The sequence below is a fragment of the Struthio camelus genome, chromosome 5 (assembly GCF_040807025.1).
Source record: "Struthio camelus isolate bStrCam1 chromosome 5, bStrCam1.hap1, whole genome shotgun sequence".
Taxonomy (NCBI): domain Eukaryota; kingdom Metazoa; phylum Chordata; class Aves; order Struthioniformes; family Struthionidae; genus Struthio; species Struthio camelus.
This window is the reverse complement of record NC_090946.1, coordinates 63,927,810-63,946,113: the sequence shown is the minus strand read 5'-3', so window position 1 is coordinate 63,946,113 and position 18,304 is coordinate 63,927,810. Positions and strand designations below refer to the sequence as shown.

The following is an 18,304-nucleotide window of genomic DNA, read 5'->3' as shown; positions in this document are numbered from 1 at the left end:
GGGAGAATACAGAGAGGAATAACCGGAAAGTAAGAGAACTTTAATAAATGCAACTTCCAGGCAGGGAATCAGGCAGGAAGTGGCTGTGATCGAGGCTTAGCATGGGAAATGTAACAGATGAGAGAATTGAGACTTTGTTTTCCAATATGAATGGTTTAGGAATAGGAGGAGTTGCCTCTGTTACCCTAACCTAAAGCAGGGTAATCTTCCTGACTTGGAATTGTCAGGCGTTGTACTGGTCAGTTTTCTGAGGACAGTAACCGCAGCTCTGGCCTATAGCAGACACCACAAGAAGAGGCTATCAGTTTAGTTCAGTTAAAAGTTATTTTATTTGCCTCGGTGTAAAGTTCCTCTGAGCGAGTTCTTTTCTTGGCATCATAGACTGCTTATCATAAATACGACTGTGATAAGAAAAGTGGGAAAAAGCAAATAGTCTCATGATCAGAGGAAAGCCTGTTGTATCTAAGTGAAATAATTCAGAATTCATCATAATACAAATATTACTTCCATATTTCAGCTGAGATTAGTGTCCTCCTGAGTCACGTGCTGTTTGCATAGTAGATCTGCAAGTTAGACCTGCTCAGACTGTAGCATGTGCAGTTTGTGTGTTTTGTACTACCAGGACACTTTCTAAATTTTACAGTTGTGAATCAGCGTTCACACATTCACTTTAGCTTTGTCCTCATTCTTAACCTGCTTCACACTTACATATATGTTTACCTGGCTCACGTGATATGGAAAACCATTACGTTCCAAATAGTATGCCACGATTGCAGATTTTTTTTTTTCCGGGTCTCCATGTATTTGTGGGACTGAGATGTGGTCTTCATATGATCTTGGCGTTGAAGTTTTATTGAATATTATTCACTTAATGCCTGATAAGACAGTTCTTATTAATAGCATAATTTCTTCTGGCGCCTGTGGCAGTTTTATGTGTTTATGAGCAAGGGCTGAAAGATCGGTCTTTAGTCTGCATTTTATTGCGGTGTATATTACTAAGGGATGAAACTTTGCAAGGACTTTTGTTTTCATCTGCAGACGCAAATGTACGCGCAGAGGCAATCTTGTACGGCACGCACTGATAAAACCTTGAAAACATTTCCAAGCTGTATAAAAATAAGAGCAAGAGATTTTTTTTAAAGAGACTCGCTTTAATTGGAAAGGCTTAAAATAAACGATCATATGATTAAAAAAGCAAGGATTGCCTGCTATTTGTTGTAGCCCCTATTTCTGCAGTGCGCCGGTAGCCAGAGAAGCAGCTGTTCATTGCTGACATTCTCCCTGCCAGGCATTCCAACTCTCTGAGGTAATGGGCTACAAGCATACGGGCCTTCGCTTTAATTCTTTCAGCGTATCCTTCCGCATGGATAGAGCGAGGGGAACGCCTCCAGGAAAAGAAATTAAATGCACACACCCAGCCACACAGGGACGTGCGATTTGAAAATATTCCAGAGAACCCATTTTGCGCTCGTGCAGCGCAGCATCCCATGAGGGAGGCTGCCTGAAGAGCCGGCTGGCACAGGTTTCTTTTGCTGTAATATTTTCTTTCCCCCCCCCCCAGCTCTTTACCCAGTGGAATGATATCCAGAGCAAGTTTTTTGAGACAGGAAGTGAGGAATGTTTTCACTATGAGCGATCTGAGAAGAAGGTGGGTTAGCCGAGAGAGCAGCTGTTTGGTACAGGAGGAACACAATAAGTCAGTTTGCAAGGAGTACAGATGAGATGGCTCCAGGAGAGCAACTCTCAGCGCGCTGTGGGGGTCTCTCAGCTACGCGTACGTGAAAGAAGACTCCCTGTCTTTGGATCGCTGCGAAAGGTAATGCGAAAGCAGCAGGCACGGTATTAAAAAAAAACAGCGGGGGATCTTCTCTGCTGTGGACTTTGAGATTGCAGAGTCTCAAGCATTTATTTTTTGACAAGTAAAGGCTGTGGGACTCTATGCATCTTTGTTTCTGGAGGTAGGGGAAGTTGGGTATGTGCGCTTAGCGCTCGCTTTTAGTCCAAGACTCAAGTCAAATATTAACTGGTAAACCAAGAGGAGGGCAGAGTATTCTGATTTTGGGGCTTCCCAAATACCTCCGAAATACATGTATGTATTTTAAGCATTTGAAATAACAGGAACCCTACTTCACCTTCACGTACTGCAGTTTTATTTTGCAGGCTGTCATTCATGCGAACTGTGTTTAAAATCTTTGCAGAGTAAAATACTAATTATTGAGGGAGAAGTGGGAGGCGTAGGTAAAGAGGAGAGGTACCACAGCGCTCAGTAGTTGCGTTTCAGTCACGGCCATGTTGCTGACATTCTAACATAACATCTTGTAATTGACTTGTTTATGTTGAGATGTAAACGTACGAAGTTTGGCCAACGAAGACGCTTTTAGCTGTCGGATGAAAATTCCAGGGCTGCTAAATAAAGGCTTGTTATTTTACAGACAGTCAATTGGATTTCTATCTCCTGTATAGCTCCCTTTTGCTGAAGTAGCTTCCTAACAGTGCAGATGTATACTAATTTAAAATAATGCACGAGACAAATAGGAAAGCAGCTAGCGCTGCAGAATGACAGCTGCTAAATAAAAGCAGCACTGCACTGTTTGTAAGAACTGTGCATGGCTAGCTATAAAAGTTATTGAATGATGCCTCACTGTTATTCCCCAAACTTCCCTTTATTCTGCAGTATTTATGTACTTTGTCTTATATCAGGAATTATATTTTATACCAAAGTCCCTTTGGTAAGAGGGACTGCAGTTACTTAAGTTTTCCTTGTAGTAAATGTGTTTCAGAAGTAACGAAAATTACTTCATACACATACTGAGTTAAGATGAAATTGTTCAGGGCAATCAGTAGAGCAATATATGCAAACAGTGGAACATACCCTTAAGAATGCTCCTGGCACTCTGAAAATTCTGATTTAAACTTCCTTCCTACATCTGCATTTGTACCTATGCGCATAGAGGAACAACTAAAGGTTTGGGATTTGCCAAATGTCAGCACTAGATTGCTTGTGCATTTCACCTGTCCGGTCAGCCCCCGTTAGTGAATTTTTTCCATGCTCTTTGAATACTTTTCGGAGGGTCCTGCGGGGACCTAACAGTTTGAAAGTCTTGCATGTTCAGTGTTCTACATAAAAAGAGATTAAAAGCAGCACTGTGCTTCTGACTGCAGCTTTCAAAAAGACTGATCATTTGTTTTCTCTCATAACTGTAGCAACAAAGAAAAAGTGCGTAGCTGTGCACAGAATGTGTTGGAAAACAGGTCTCGGGAAGTGAGCTAAGGTCAGTCAGCCAGAAGTTTCACTGCCAGGAATAAACCCAGTGCGAGATTCTGCTGGGAGTGGGCAGGAAACTAAAAGCCTCCGTCTATAGAGCATTCCCTGCATGCTGCTCTTAGGGGGTAGGATTTGGAGGATCAATGTGCAAAGTAATAAAACAAGGAGGCCTTGCATATCCCTAAATTTTGCAGGGAAACCTGTTGCTACCAGTTGTTATTTATTCCGCGGTTGCACTCAGAAAAATCTTAGTTGGTGTTTAGATCAAGCTTCCCCCCCCCCACCCCACCCCGATTAAGTCCATAGTAATTAATGCTTAAGATTTTGGATGATATTTGCTGGGGAGGAGGAGGGGGAGATGAGGATTGTGTAGAATGGCAGAACTGCTTCCAGATTATTAGAAGCATGGACATGAAACATGCTTACGGCCAGTCTTTGAAGTAGGGTTGCAAAGATGTCACCGAGGAAAAATGCCATGCTGCCTCCTCTTTCTGCCCATTTAGGCCTTAAGCCTCTTTGTGCTTCTCTTTATTCCTTGCCATGATACTTAAAAGAAGGGACCATGGAGGCCGGTCGGAGAATTTCAATCCAAACAGTTTGCTTGTGTTAATGATATTAATTTATAGGTATGTCTATCTCTACAAGTAGTACGGGGACTTTTTTTATATAGTTATACCTATACGAGTAAAAGCAGGTGTGCTGGGAATATTAGTTTTTCTGATTTCCCTGCCTCTCTCAATACATGAATATATTAATGTTATTCCTATCTGATGATTACAAGACTCTTCAGAAATCAAGTTACGCTTTTTAAAACGGACTGCTTACCAGCCTGAAAAAATGGGTTTTGAGGAGCTGTGGTGCCGCCACTAGAGGTCCCAAGGCAGAACTAGGCATGCACACAAGAACTGAGAAAGGAGTGAGGAAAAAAAAATCAAAAAAAGGAGTCGTTTTTCTGCAGGGTGGGTGTTTGCCCGGCGGCGGCGGGGGGGAGCCCGCTGGCCCCCTCCCCGAGCGCTGCGGCGGGGCAGGCGGTGTCCCCTCGCCGCTGAGCCCGCTCGGCAGCTGCCCTGGGCACCCGTGCTGCTGCTGGGAGGGGCCCCTTTGCGGAACGTGCTGGTTCTGCGTGTGCCGCTGCGATCCAAAAGCGGCAAGGGCGGCAGTGCCGTAGGGCAGGCAGCGAGCGGTGAGGAAGCCCTGGGACCGGGGGGGAGGCTCAGTCTGGGCGTTATGGAGCTGACGGGAGCCACGGCGCGAAGGTGTTGGCGGAAGGTGGAGGATGGGTGGCTGCCCTTGGAATAAACGTGTTTTCCAGGGAGAAGTTAGAAAATAAATTGTTCTCATCGTTAGCTTACTCTGCTGGTGAGGGCAGTGCTGTAGAAAACATTGCACAGCAGCTTAACATAGGAGATGATGGTACAACTAGCTGTAATTCAAGAAAAAATAAAGGAATTGGATTTTAACCGACTGGTGGGAAATGGTTAAGATGTGAGGTGTTAATGCCTCTCTTCTTGCTCCTGTCTCTCTCTCTCCCCTTTCCCCCCCCTCCCCCCTTAATCCTATGTGAGGTTGGGGTTTGTATTTAATCCAGCATGCAGTGGCTGAGATCGCACACTGCTCTGGAAGTAATTCTCGATTGCTAGTGTTGCTCTTAAAGAAAATAGTTGTGCTCACAAATGCACGAATTTCCTAGAGATCTTTCATTTAAATAATGATTCAGTTTAGAAATACTTACTATTTTTAAGGCACTTCAGCCACATTTGATTAAGGCTTATTGTTCACTTGTGAAGGAATAAAATTAACCTGCCAAAGACTGGTGGTGTCTGTGGAAAAAACAGAAACTCTGGTGCACGTTTCACCGTTTGAATGCCTAACAGCTCTGTGTTTTGGAGACGCACACTGTTTAGATTTAGAAAAAAATATACGTGTTTGTATGTAGTTTCCCCGTGCGTCAGTTACCCTTTCAGTCAAATTGTTTCTGATTCTTGTATATTCTCCTCCTCGTTTGCCCCACACTAGGATTCCAGCGGATGCCTCTTCTCCTTCTACCCTGGTGGAAAACTTGCTTGTCTTTAATGGATACTGCTGCTGCTGGTTGATCTTTGGAGACTCTACAGCTCCTTGGCCTCTGAGAGGAGGCAGCTGCTTGTCTCCCCTCATCCCCCTGCCAGTGGTGGTACCTTTTTATCAGTAACCATCTCTGCGGAAAAAGAAGATGCCTCTGCCTTTTGGGTTAAAATTGAAACGAACTCGACGTTATACAGTATCCAGCAAGAGCTGCTTGGTGGCTCGTATCCAGCTGCTCAACAATGAATTTGTGGAGTTCACACTATCCGTGGAAAGCACGGGCCAGGAAAGTCTGGAAGCCGTGGCTCAGAGGCTTGAATTGCGGGAGGTAAGCAAACTGTCAAGTGAAGCATGGCTTTGTCTCTGCTACGAGATTACGTATCTGGTGAATCCTTACCGTTTCGGGTAGCCCGGTTATGTACTGGATCCGCTACCTGCTGTTCCACATGTGTCTTCATGTTCTGGGTGTGAGGGGACTTGGATTCCTGCACAGGCACAAAACTTACATTACAGAGCTAGAGAGTACCAAGGCGAATGGTGTATGAGCAGGGGCAGCGAAAATAAGCTTAGTATGACAACCAGAGCAACATTTGTGGTTGTTTTTAAACCTGACAAGGCTGTAAATGCGTTCGTGTACTTTAAAAAAAAAAATCAGCCGAAGCTGATTTCTGCCCCAAGCAACACAGCTTAAGAATTGCTGAGAGATTTGATGTAACTTTTCACTTAGGATATATTCATTTTTCCTTCAGAAACCTATTCTCCATTAAGAAAGTGTTATTTGTGTGTATGTATTTTTGAAGGTTTACTACTGAGAGAAGAACCTAAAGCACAAAATGTGATACGTGTACCAGTTACCAACTGTTTGCACTGCTTGTTCAAATACCACAGATTTGCAGACGGTATCTTTGAGCAAGCATTTAGTCATGGCTGGCCTCTTGGAGGCGCATAGTTTGTACTAGCTGCATCTGTATAGCTTTTTTCTTTCTTTTTTTTTAATTCAAACGTTCTTAATGGATGTTTTGAAGTGTTCTTTTACAACTGAAATTTCCTCTTCTATCGCACTTCTGGTGTTCATTCAGTCTCCTCTACTGAATGAATTCTGAAATGTTGAACTGTGAAATGCTAGTTACAGAAATCTACACAGATTATCAAAATATGAGCAAACATCATTCTTGTACAATTTTGTTGACTACAGAGATGGATTTGGTTACAATGGTTAAATGCGCTTGATCCTGTGTAAACTGTCATTTCCCACTGGAGTATCAAACAGTGTAGTTTGCTGCGTAGTCATTCAGCTGTTTGTGACAGCATGTACAGGTCTCGAGGGGCAGCTGCGAGAGGAGACTGGTAATAGAAGAATAGATCGGCTAATATGATAGTTATGAAAAAGATACTCTCGCTCTGTTATGTGGTGTACCACATAGTGGTGTTTTGAATGCAAAATTCAGATACAGGATGAAAACCCTAGAATTAGATAACCAGAACTGAAGAGGGATCGTAGGAAAATAATCCTTAGTTAATAACTTTGATTTTTGGAACTCTTAAGTTTTCATTTCAAGCACTGGCAACTGCTTACAGCTTTGCTCATATCTGAGCAAACAAATTTATGGCCCAGTCCTGCAATCATGTGGTACTGTACAAAGCGTTCATTACTGTAGAATTTCTCAGTAGGAAAAGATATATACAGTCTGTTGTTTTCAAAAATATTTTTTCTGTGTGTATAGTAATAAATACATGGAAAAGGTGTGAACCCGTTCATCTGTAAGTGCTTATTTACTGTGTTTGCTTTAACCCCAGTGAACGTTCGTGTAGGTGGTCCAAATATTGTTTGACTATAGAGTTTACAGTTTGGAAAAGTGCAGTTTTGTAGAGTCAGTATGACTTCATCCATTTTTATTCTTTCTAGCAAAGCAAGTCTAATTATTCTCATGGCCTTAACATACACTTTATATCAACACACAGCAGATATCATGTAGTTATAATTCAACTATTGCTGTGTTCGAATGGAGTTTGTCAATTTAATCTACCCACTTCCAGATGTCAGTGCTAGATCAACAGTAGGTAAAGAACTTAAATTTATTTGGTTTGCAAAAGTCAAAGGCTCAGTCTTTCTGAATGGTAAATGCTAGCTTTTATCAAACTATTTGCAAAGTGTTGGATATCCAGTTTTTTCAGCTACTCTTCATTAACTCTTTCTTTGGAGCTGCTCCTAAAATCTTTTTTTTTTTAAAATGGCAGTTTCCTCAATTAGGAGTCATATATCAGACTGAGGGAGTTGACAGTATACTATTGAACTTTGAGCAGATTCCTTCGGTCATGCATTCTTGCATGGATTATTTTGGCAGGAAAATGTGTTGCAATAAAAGGGAATGGAAAGTAGGGATATAAATTACTTTCCAGAGTTTGCCTTCAGAAAATGTTGTTTTGCCTTTAAATAGTCATTTTTGCCAAGCAGATACTGGATCATTCCTGACTGCTTCCTGAGTACAAAGTTTTCAGGAAGAAAAACTTGCTCAGTACATTGCTTAAATCTGCCAAAAGTGACATTAGTGCTTGATACTACGAAATACTAAGTACTTTCTGTAAGTTGCTGCCTGTTGTGAACGCACTAAGCACCCTCAAACCGCACGCGTGTGGATTGAAAGTGTTAAACAATGCGGCAGTATGACTGTTTATTTGAGTGCTGGGATTTAACTCAGTTATGAAAACTGAAGCATCCGTTTCAGATTGCTGTATATGAGATGTGCAGTTATGACATTTAGTGTGCGTGTGACTTCAGGAAAGTTTATCGCAGGAGGTATAAGCTGAATCTCTACCTTTGTAGAATGGTAACGTTTATAACATAGAGCGGTAACGTTTATAAATGTTTGCTTCCCTAGTGCAGGGTGTAATTTCTGAATTTGGACAGTGACCGAATGGCTTATTTTTAATGCTGTGCCAACTTTTAAGATATTTGTTGTGACAGATACTACTTTATTTAAAAGAATAGTCTTTGAATTATGGCTAGACAGTAGTTTTAATTTGGTTTTCCAATTAATGTTTCTCAGTTTCCAAATTGTATTCTATATTTGTATGGACATAGGGTTCAGGAAGACTGACTATATTGGCAAATTAATTTTGTTGCTAAATGGTAAACTTTACCAAAAAGTAAAATGAATGTATTAAAATAAGAAGAATATCTTCTGATATTCCCAGAATGTGACTCATCAGCAGTGGGTATGTAATCCAGCTCTCTTAAACTGAGAAACTGGGGAAAGAAGCCAAGGGAGGGAGAGAACAGTATTTACCCTTTGCAGCACAGCCTGTGTCTTATCCCAGGAGAGACGTATAACCAAACTTGATTTGTGGGAAAAGCTGTATTTACTGCAAAAGTAGTATGTTCTGGTATTGCAAGTTTTGAAGACGTGCCGAGAGCTGTGTTTGTTAGCTTGCTGGGGAAAAGCGTGTGTGACACTGCCTGTCTTGCATCTAGGGCATGAGCATACAAGCCAGATACTGGAAAATAAAAAATGTTTTAAATGTAACCACTGCTGGATATATGCAGGATGTTTGGCGGGAGATGTTAAGACTGACCTGCCTCTCTTCTTGGATCTTCTTTTATTTCTGTTTTCTTGCAATACTTCTTTGCCAGCGTAAAGGGGCAAATTTTGTTACTTCTCCATGCAAGCAGAGTCTGACTTCAGTTCACGTGCATGGTAGAGAATTGGCCCCAGCTGCAACAATTAATGCTGTCAACAAGGGGTGGGAATTTCTGTGTAGAGGATCAGCATGGTACATATGGGGATTCATATGTTTGTTTTGGACATGAACATGGCAGAAAGGATCAAGGTTATCCAGGACCTGTGCCTCAGAAATACTTGAACCGTTCTGTAAAATTTTCCTCTGAAGTCCAAAGTAACAGCTCTTCCTTGGAGAAAATACATTAAAATTCAGTGTGCTGGCTTATTAAGCGTGTGTTTAAAATAAGGAAAAAATTATGGTGTTACTGAAGTGCAACTATAAATACTCCTAACATGTTTTTATCTGTGTTGGTAAACGCGTTGACTGGCAAATAGAAGTTGGGCCAAGCCATGTCAGAGGGATCACTAACATGATATGCTTATGCCTTATATCAAAGGCTGACAGAGACGTGGTTAACAGAGAAATAACAGAAGAAGCGCTGCTGGTAATTGAACTGTAATGACTGCTTCTCTGAACCTAATTTTGCTTAAAATTAGGAGAAGTTTATCAGGAGGAAATGTGTATCAAAACATAAACCTTCAATGTACTTAGTCCTATTAATTTAAAAGATACTGCTTTCCTGAAAAACAAATTTGGTACTATCTGAAATGTAGTATGCTGTAATAGTAACTTAGGAGTCAGAATAAATTGAACAGAGCAAGCAGTCAGAGAGCTAAAAATCAGTAGTTACCTTAAATGCAAATATTGTGGTTCTTCCTTTTCCTGAAGGAAGAAAAGATAAATTTATTCCGGTACAAGATTTGTGGTCAGCTGCGCGTTTACTACACCGAGCAGCACGAAATGGATTCAGATTTTTCTGTGAAAGCATTAGTGGCAATTAGGAAGCCTTGCCCCTGAGTTCTTTAGTTTTTTTATAAAGTTAGGTCAGATTCTGAAAATACCATTTAGCTGTATTTTTGTCATGGTCACAATGTCTACGTATTACTGTATAGTTTTATACTAATGTTAGTAAAAAGGTTTTCTTTACTTTTGAAGCAAGTACATTAGTTTATTGTTAAGTGATTTTAGACTACCTTGGCTATTTTTGCTTTTTTCAGTTGCAAAGCGGTCGGAGAATTTCAGAATCTGGCGAACTGGAGTGTGGCACTTTCTTCAATGTCAGTTCTGTGTAAGATGAGAGTCAAAGGGAGATACATGAGTCCATCCTTCTTGCAGCCTTGGACAATGGTGGGGAAAAAGTAACACAGTTTAGAAAAACAAATTACATTTCTTGGACATGCAGATTGATAGCTGACCTGTTTTTGCAAGAGCTCAGAATGTGGGATATAGTGTTTTGGTGAGTTATATGCAGTGTATGAACTATGAAGGTATTGCTCGTTAGCTTGTGGTTTGTCTCCTCCTTACCTTTGCCTAACATACTGACGAGTAACTCAAAATCTGCCTTGCCTATCGGGAGAAAAAGGTGTAGTTAAGACATTTGAAGAGGAGAAAAAGTGTATATTGTGATTCATGCAGTGCTTTAATTTTAATACAGTAGAATAAATCAGAATTCCTTGCTTGCAAAATATTATTTTTTTATTATTACTGTTTCTTTGTCCTGCAGTTTTACTTTGAACTATAATTGCTAACTGCTTTGTTAAAATAGCATTTGTGAAAATGTTATTGGAATATTTAGGAAAAAGTCATTTGGGGTTGGAAGAAAGGTTTACATTATGAAAGGACTGAGACTTGAGATTGACTTCTCCTTCTAGTCATTTAGTTACTTTACTATATCTTTTCTGCAGCCTGCTGGAGTTGACAATCTTGTCGCTACTAAAACAACCACAAAAATGAGTCAGCTTAGTACAAGTAAAAGTGCTCTGAAGTGAGAGGATTTTAATGAGGTTAGTTAACTGTCCTCCTTTTTCTGCAGGAAGAGTGGGTGATGATACTATGTAGAGGGATGCAGCTTTCTACTTGGTGGCCAGTACACTGCAAGACTTGCAGGTTCCTTTCTCCCTAGGTCCTGAGAAGTCCTGGCCAATTTGTTTGACCAGGTTATCTGCTCTGGTTTCTGGAGAATTTTCTGGGCCCTCGGTCTCCTTCCTTAGTTCTTATCATTGGATATAGGATAAAGCTTTCACCTATTATCTAGCGGTGTACATAGCATGAGACTGACCCCGTTCTCTTGAGGGGTTATTTTTTGTTTTAGTATTCACTTCTTACCTAATTGAGATCTTTAGGTCCAATTGTAGTACTTATACTCAATACTGTGAAAGTGTTTTCAACGCTCAGGAAAGTCTTATGGCTTGGGTTGTTTCTAAGTACCTGTAAAAAAGAAGAAAAATTTGAAAAAATAATCTGATTTGCATTCCTGTTGTTTTATTTATGCCTAGTTATTTTATTTTTTTTTTTTATTTCTTCATCCTACCCCCTAGAATCATGATTCCTCAGGTCACTGTACCCTTGAGGCAGATAGCAGATTACATTACTCAGAAGGCACCGTATTAAGAGTTGGAAAACAATTTTCTTTTTCAGTCTATTTGTGATGTATTAGGCATTCTGTATAATTTATAATATAGGATAGGGAAATTAGCTGGGAAATGGATAATGAGGTATATAATTCATAAACTTTGAACACTGCTATGCCTCAAGGGAATGCATGATAAAGTCTATTTCTCCTCCCTACTTTCCCATCCCCCAAAAGGTGGGGTTTTTTCTTAGTTTGAGGATGTAAAGAGGGTGATTTTTGTATTTAAAAAAAAAAAAAGCAGTAGTAGGGTTTTCTCAATATCTAGGGAACACAATTATTCTTGATATACAATACTGTAGAAAAATAGAAGGCACAATCAAGTTCAGGGATCATAACAGGTTCTGTTAAATTTGCGTGTGAGAAGATATCTGACATTTCCATTTGTCATTCAAATTTCTTTTCTAGTAGCATAAATTGTGTCTAGAATACACCTGGAGATACTACTTTAAAACATATTTTTATTGTGCTAATTAGAATGCTTGACCTCTATAAATGATCCTTAGTTTAGAGCCAAAGTGGAGTTATGCTAGGGGTGAATCTGGTCCACTGTAAGGAAAATAATGTAAGGAAAAATGAAAAGTAGCAGCTAATTATATCTAATTAAGACAAGCAGGTTAGTTCAGGGAAGAAGGACTATGTTATTGATTTCCGTTTCAAATCATAAAACAAATGAATAGTAGAGTATGATCAATAGATATGGAAACTGAGGAGAATCTTAAGATTTAAAGCTCAGTGTTTGTATGGGTTCTTAAAAGATAACACGTAATTAAAAAAAAAGTTCTTTAATTTGCATCCAAGATGTTTTCAGTAAGATGTTTCTCTTTATCACCCCCCATTCTGTAATGATATAGACTCATGTAATAACTTGGGGTAGAAGAGATCTCTGGAGGTCATCTCATCCCAGCCCGGAGGAGACTCACCGGAGGGCCAGCTTGAATTGGGTGGCTCAGGGATTGGCCAGTCGAGTTTTGAGTATCTCCAAGGATAGAGTTTACACAGCTTCTTTGGGCTACCTTCTCCATTGTTCAGCTAGCCTCATTGTGAATTATTTTTCCTGATCTAATTGGAATGTCCTGTGTTGCGACTCGTGCCCACCGTTTCTCATCCTTTCAGTGTACGCTTCCAAGAAGAGTCTGCCTCCGTCTTCTCTATACCCTGCCTTTAGGGCATTGAAGACAACAGTAAGATTTCACCTTAATCTCTTCTTCTTAAGACTGGAGATTTCATAAGATGGAACAGTGACCGTTCTTTGACTCTCATTGTACCTGTCATTCGAAAATATACAGTAGTCTCCTGCAGTAAGGTAGTTCTGTGGCGCTCATACTGAACTGCTCCCTTCAGCTTATGAAATCTGACTGACATAATAGATGAGTGGTGGATAACACCTCTCCCCTCCCATAACCTGTGGGTCTTGTGAGCTGTAATACTGTGTTGGACTCTTGTTATTTTTGCATTCTTGATAGCTCTTGAAGTCTTATACAAAATGCTTATTATGTCTTTCTGTAATGGCAGAAAGCAGCTAGACAGAAAGTAATTGTGCATAAATTATAAATTCCTTTTATTCATACTGAAATTTCTTCAGAGGGATTGGGTGATCAATAAGTTACTAAAATAAATGAAACTTAGAATAATGTTAATCTTAACAGCTTAACATATCTTAAGAGTTATGTCATGACATTTTTTTTAGAATTGGGTGGTGTCCTGTACTGCTAATAATAAAATGTTTTAGCAATGAATAAAAATGGATTCTATTTTAATCAGTGCGAATATTCCAGGGTGCATAAGCTCCTCTAAAAACTCACAGGATCAAATTCTGCCCTTGAAGTCAAGGGAGAGGTTTGCATACAAGTCAAAAGACAGGCTCTGGTCCATACTGTTTTGTTTGACTTTTATTTTATTTATTTTTGATAATTAAAATTGGAAGAGTTTGTAAGGGAAAATATGACAAATCAGGAAAAATCTTGTTTAAAGGTGTGCTGGATTACAGATAATATTTGAAAACGTGGAAATATTTTTATTAAACTGTATTGCCAGTAACCACTCAGTCCTGCACTTAGATAAGAAAAAGTGATCTGTGTTTTAACAAAACTGGCCAGTCTGTGTGATCGTCGTCTCTTAAAAATAGGTTACACGTTCAGTTTAGACATAAGGATGTAGAGTCAAGGCTATCTTAATGCAGGGAGTTCGCAACACTGATCTGTATTCCTTCTCTCCTCTCTTTTATGTTACAAATCTCTGTGTTTTTGAGGCTTAAATAGATTTCTCTGAGCTTGGAGATGAAAGTTATTCAAATGATGCCTTGGAGATTTTCCCATCTGTGTTTAGCTGGTTTCCAAAAGTGTCTGCATGATATCTTCATAGGAGTCTTTCAGTTGTGATAGTGTGTCTCTGTGGTTCTGTAGCTATTACCATCAGCTTTCAAGTGCCTGCCTTGGTCTGTGTTGGAGGTTGGTCATACAGCCGGGGGCCGATGCCGTTGGCCTGTTGGGCAGGTGGCCTGGGCAAGCGCAGCAGGCTTTCTTTTTTTGAGCTCTGTAGCAAGTGGGATCAAGCAGCTTATGGTATAGAGTTCAACTGTAACTGAACGTTATTCTTATTGGCTAGTTTACTGTTCCTCTTGCATTATGTATAGATTACATTTTCAAAAAAGCAAGCCTGGCAGAAGAACACCTTAACACACAGAGGTTAACTAAACGTCAGAATTACAGTCTTATTTTGCCTTCTATGAATGTATGCGCTGTGATTAACACAGTCTTGTAACTGACGACATGCTTGTTTTGCATGCATTCCTTTCCTCATTTGGTGTGAATGATGGATTATGATGGGTAATCATTTGATATATTTTTGCAGTGTGTGATGTTTCAATGAATGTAATGTTTAATTCTTAATGGAGTGGCTGTTGTACTATTGTTGCAATCCTTAACATCTTAAAGAATGTGAAGCTACTGTCTTCTCAATATCCTTGGGGATGGTGGAGGATACGGCATTCTACATGTTATGGTTGGGAGACTGAAGTGCAGAAATAAAAGCCCGCATGACTAAGGTATCGGTCAGTCTTGTGTGCCGGAACTGAGAAATTTAGCACCCGTTTGTTTAGAAAACAGCATTTTTAGAGTATTTGTGTTCCTATTCCTTTTGACCTCTTGTAGCTGAAAGTATTTATCACTTCTTAAACCTGACTCTTCATTTTCAGGTCTCAAAAGTGAAGAACACAGTGTCCTCCTGTGGAAACTTTGATTTGTAGGATTTGCTTTATGAGAGAACTGTTTCTGATATTGGCATAGCATCTGTTCCTCTATGGTGATTTTTAAACTCTCCTAACCATGAGAGTATTTCTCATAGAGCAGCATTTTGCCTTGTGCTGCAGACATCTTTCACCGTGCTGAAAAACAGCTTTTTTTTTTTCTTTACTCAATTCTAACTTAATTTCTGAATTACAGCTCATTTTGGTGCCAAATATGACGAGTGTTGTCTTCAAGCTTGCAGAAGGGATCTCAATTAAGGTTGTATGGGTAGCCTTCATTCTAACATTCTTTATTTTCTGCATACTGATTTTTGTGGTTGCAGTGTAAAAATAATTTTTAAATAATTTTTTAAGCATTGAGAAAACAAAAATATTTTAAAACTGTATTGATATTTAATTAGAGAAGGACAAAGAAGCACGTTTTGCCAGTAGACTTCAGAAGTATTTGCTAAATATCAGAGGAATATTAAGCCTTAGAATTGGCTCTGATTTCCCAGTTTCCACTGGAGAAGATGTGTTTATGGAAGAGATATTATTCTGGATTTAATGCTGCACCTTGGCCTTTGTGCCCAAAATTTCTTACTGATCCCTGCTGGTACAGAGAATCAACTTCACTGTTGTTCTTGAAGTCTGGGATGCAACATACTTACTGTGCTGTGGTTATGGTACGTGCATAGTCTAGTCAGCCTGTCTCAGCTGTAAGGTGATGGAGCGAATCACCTGAGGATGGACTCTTCAACACATTGTTACTATAAACTAAGATGATAGGTATATGTGAATTTTCAGACATCTGTAATATTTTTCTGTATTTTCTGTAATCTACTTTTCGCAGGGTTAGAAAGTGCTAAAATGCCTTTTCCCTACGACCAGCACTTGCTCCCCAATGAATTTTAAGTCTGTGCTCCAAAGCATGGAAATGCCAGAGCTTCTGGGCGTGACAATAGGCAATATTTTGTTAGGGAGACAGTTTTTCCAAATCCAATTCACACAAATTATTGAAGTAAAAAAATTATGATGAAGATTCCTTGATTTTATGAACCTTCATCCTTAATAGCTTTATTTTCTATAAATTAAAAACATCTGCAAATATATAAAGAAAAGTGTTGGACTGAAGGTGCTGGTATTTCTGCTACCTATAATAGCCTACATGTAGCAAGTACTTGGAGAATTCCCATATAAATGCCTGCACAAATAATTGGTGCTTCCTAGCGTTCCCTTATCTCCCTCCTTCAATTTAAAATATTCTAATTATAGTTTCTCATTTTGCTATGATAATGACGTTAATATTTTCCAGTCCACATCTGTTTGACAGTCTGGAATTGAATGAAGTAAGCGCTGCAGGAGCTGACTTTAAACATAGCGGAGAAATTTAAAATTGAATGGGTGCTCTGCAGTGTGGATTTAGAACCCTGACATGGAGTTGTAGAAAAAATTCCAGACTTCCAAAGTTGTCCAGTCCAATCTCCTTCTTAAGGAGGATTAAGATGGATTAAGTTGTCTAATCAATGTTAGATTGCATCGTCCAAGTTGAATTTTGAAAGTCTTCAGGGATGGGTATCCCTCACCCTCTTGGGACTAGTGTGTGCTTAATGCTGTTTTAATTTTTTTTTTCCTCTTCTATCTAGTCAGAGTATCTTGTGAAACAATTTTTGACCATTGTTTCTTGTCCTTTTGCTTTGCATCTCTCCCAAGAGCCTGGCTCTATCTTCTGTATGACCCCATGTTAGACTGTGGAAATCGCTATTAGATTCCCACCCTCAGGTTTGTCCAGCCTGAAGAAGAGAAGACTAACAACTTGATTTATCTTGTGTCGCTGATGTATCCATTGAAGTCTTCTTGCTACCCTTCACATCCCTTGCTAGGTTCAGTTCCGGCTGAGCTTTGCCCTGTGTTTGTCCATGCTTTGTTGCCTGTCCTTGTGTCCATCTCCTGTTCACTTCTTTCTGTGTTTTTCCTCAGTGTAGACTTGCCTGCTCAGGCAAGCTAGCTTGCTGCTGTGCTTGCCTGTTTTCTTGCTCAAAGAGATGAACCAGTCTTGTGCTTTAATGAGTTTGTCGTTGATTGACCAGCTCTCCTGCTTTCCTTTGTCCTACAGCATACCATGAAATCCTGCCCGCTGGTTCCTCAGACAAGCCATAGTCTACTCTCCTGCAGTTCAGTGTCTTTATTCTGTTAGCCTCCTCATTTCATGTTTTCCTATCATGAAACATAAATGCTTACTGCTAAAATCTGTGAGTTGTCCCATCAGGATTGAGGACTGGGTGCAAATAGGCAGTAGATGTGCTAGTATTTTAGGGACAGGGCCTTCTATGCATGGATTGCTTACCTGGAATTAATATCTGGTTTTGTTATTAAATAAGATTTAATATCAGTCTCCATTGCTCTTGATTTTTCAATCTAAAAACTTATTGCCTTAGACTGTTTTAAAGCTTTTATTTCTAGGTAGCAAGACTTCTATACAGTGTATTTTCTCTGATTTTGTAATATAAACTTATTCTAATCGTTGAAATGCCTCTTACTTTTTCAGATTACATATTTCAGTTTGTGGTATTATAATAAGCAGAATCAGCGCAGATGGGTAGATTTGGACAAGCCTCTGAAAAAGCAGCTGGACAAATATGCATTGGAGCCAACTGTGTATTTTGGGGTAGTGTTCTACGTGCCTACTGTTTCTCAGCTTCAGCAGGAGATTACCAGGTAAACTTCATATATGTGTTTATCGTTTTGCTTTTGCCATTCTGAGATGTAAAGTTTACTTCAAAATTATCTGCTTCTCCTCTCCCATCTATATAGAAATGGAAATTATTCCTTTAGGCAGAAATTATGTTCAAACTGTGTGTTTGTTTCCCTTTTGACAATTTAAAATACACGATAAACTAAGCAAAGAACCTGTTCCCAGTAACATTTTATACGTTCTTGCATGATCAGACTTATAATTGTTTTATTGGGTTTTTTTGTTTGTTTGTTTCTTTTCTTTGTGGAATAGCCATAACTTGCTCTCCAGGAAGTCCATCTAGCACACATCGCTTGCAGGTTTTATTGAGATATGCTTTCCTTTATTTGTTTTCAGTACCTTCTGATACTTATTGAGCATGTAGGCAAACTACTGGCTAAGCCTCAGTTTGTGATTTTATATTTCACTGGATACTGAAGATGGATGTTAGCTTTGATATCGTTCATCCACTTCTGCTGTTGCTTTGTGAATCTGGTGAACGTCACACAAGTGGTGTTAACTGAGGAAGAAAAGCTCAACTGAGCATGCATACCAGCCAGTTATTCTTATATAACTCTACACTGGTTTCTTCTAGCATCTTAACTTTCATAGTTGTATTGATTTCATTATTATTTTTAATAGACAAGCAAGTACAGGAAATTGTGATGAGATTATGAACATATTTGCTATTTCAGAAATATCTTCTTATGTTAATTAACCCATTTAAGCTGGTAACTTCAGATTGGCCCTACTCTGAGAGGGGAGTTGGACCAGGTGATTCCAGAGCTCCAGAGCTCTTTCCCTGCCTATCCTATTCTATAATCA

The 18,304-nt window shown here is 39.5% G+C and overlaps 1 protein-coding gene across 3 annotated transcripts in view; it reads left to right on the top strand.

Annotated features, from left to right (window-relative positions):
• Positions 1-1,357: 1,357 nt before the first annotated feature.
• Positions 1,358-18,304, top strand: part of PTPN21 (protein tyrosine phosphatase non-receptor type 21) — a 43,612-nt gene continuing 26,665 nt past the window's right edge. The window contains exons 1-3 of one of the 3 annotated variants that reach the window (XM_009689830.2): positions 1,358-1,816; positions 5,282-5,657; positions 17,294-17,463. In XM_009689830.2, the coding sequence (XP_009688125.2) occupies positions 5,478-5,657; positions 17,294-17,463 (350 nt within the window). In that variant the 5' untranslated portion in view covers positions 1,358-1,816; positions 5,282-5,477. Of the gene's footprint in view, positions 1,817-4,359; positions 4,449-5,281; positions 5,658-17,293; positions 17,464-18,304 lie in introns of those variants that run through there. The other 2 variants (XM_068946749.1, XM_068946750.1) reach the window with 2 other exon arrangements.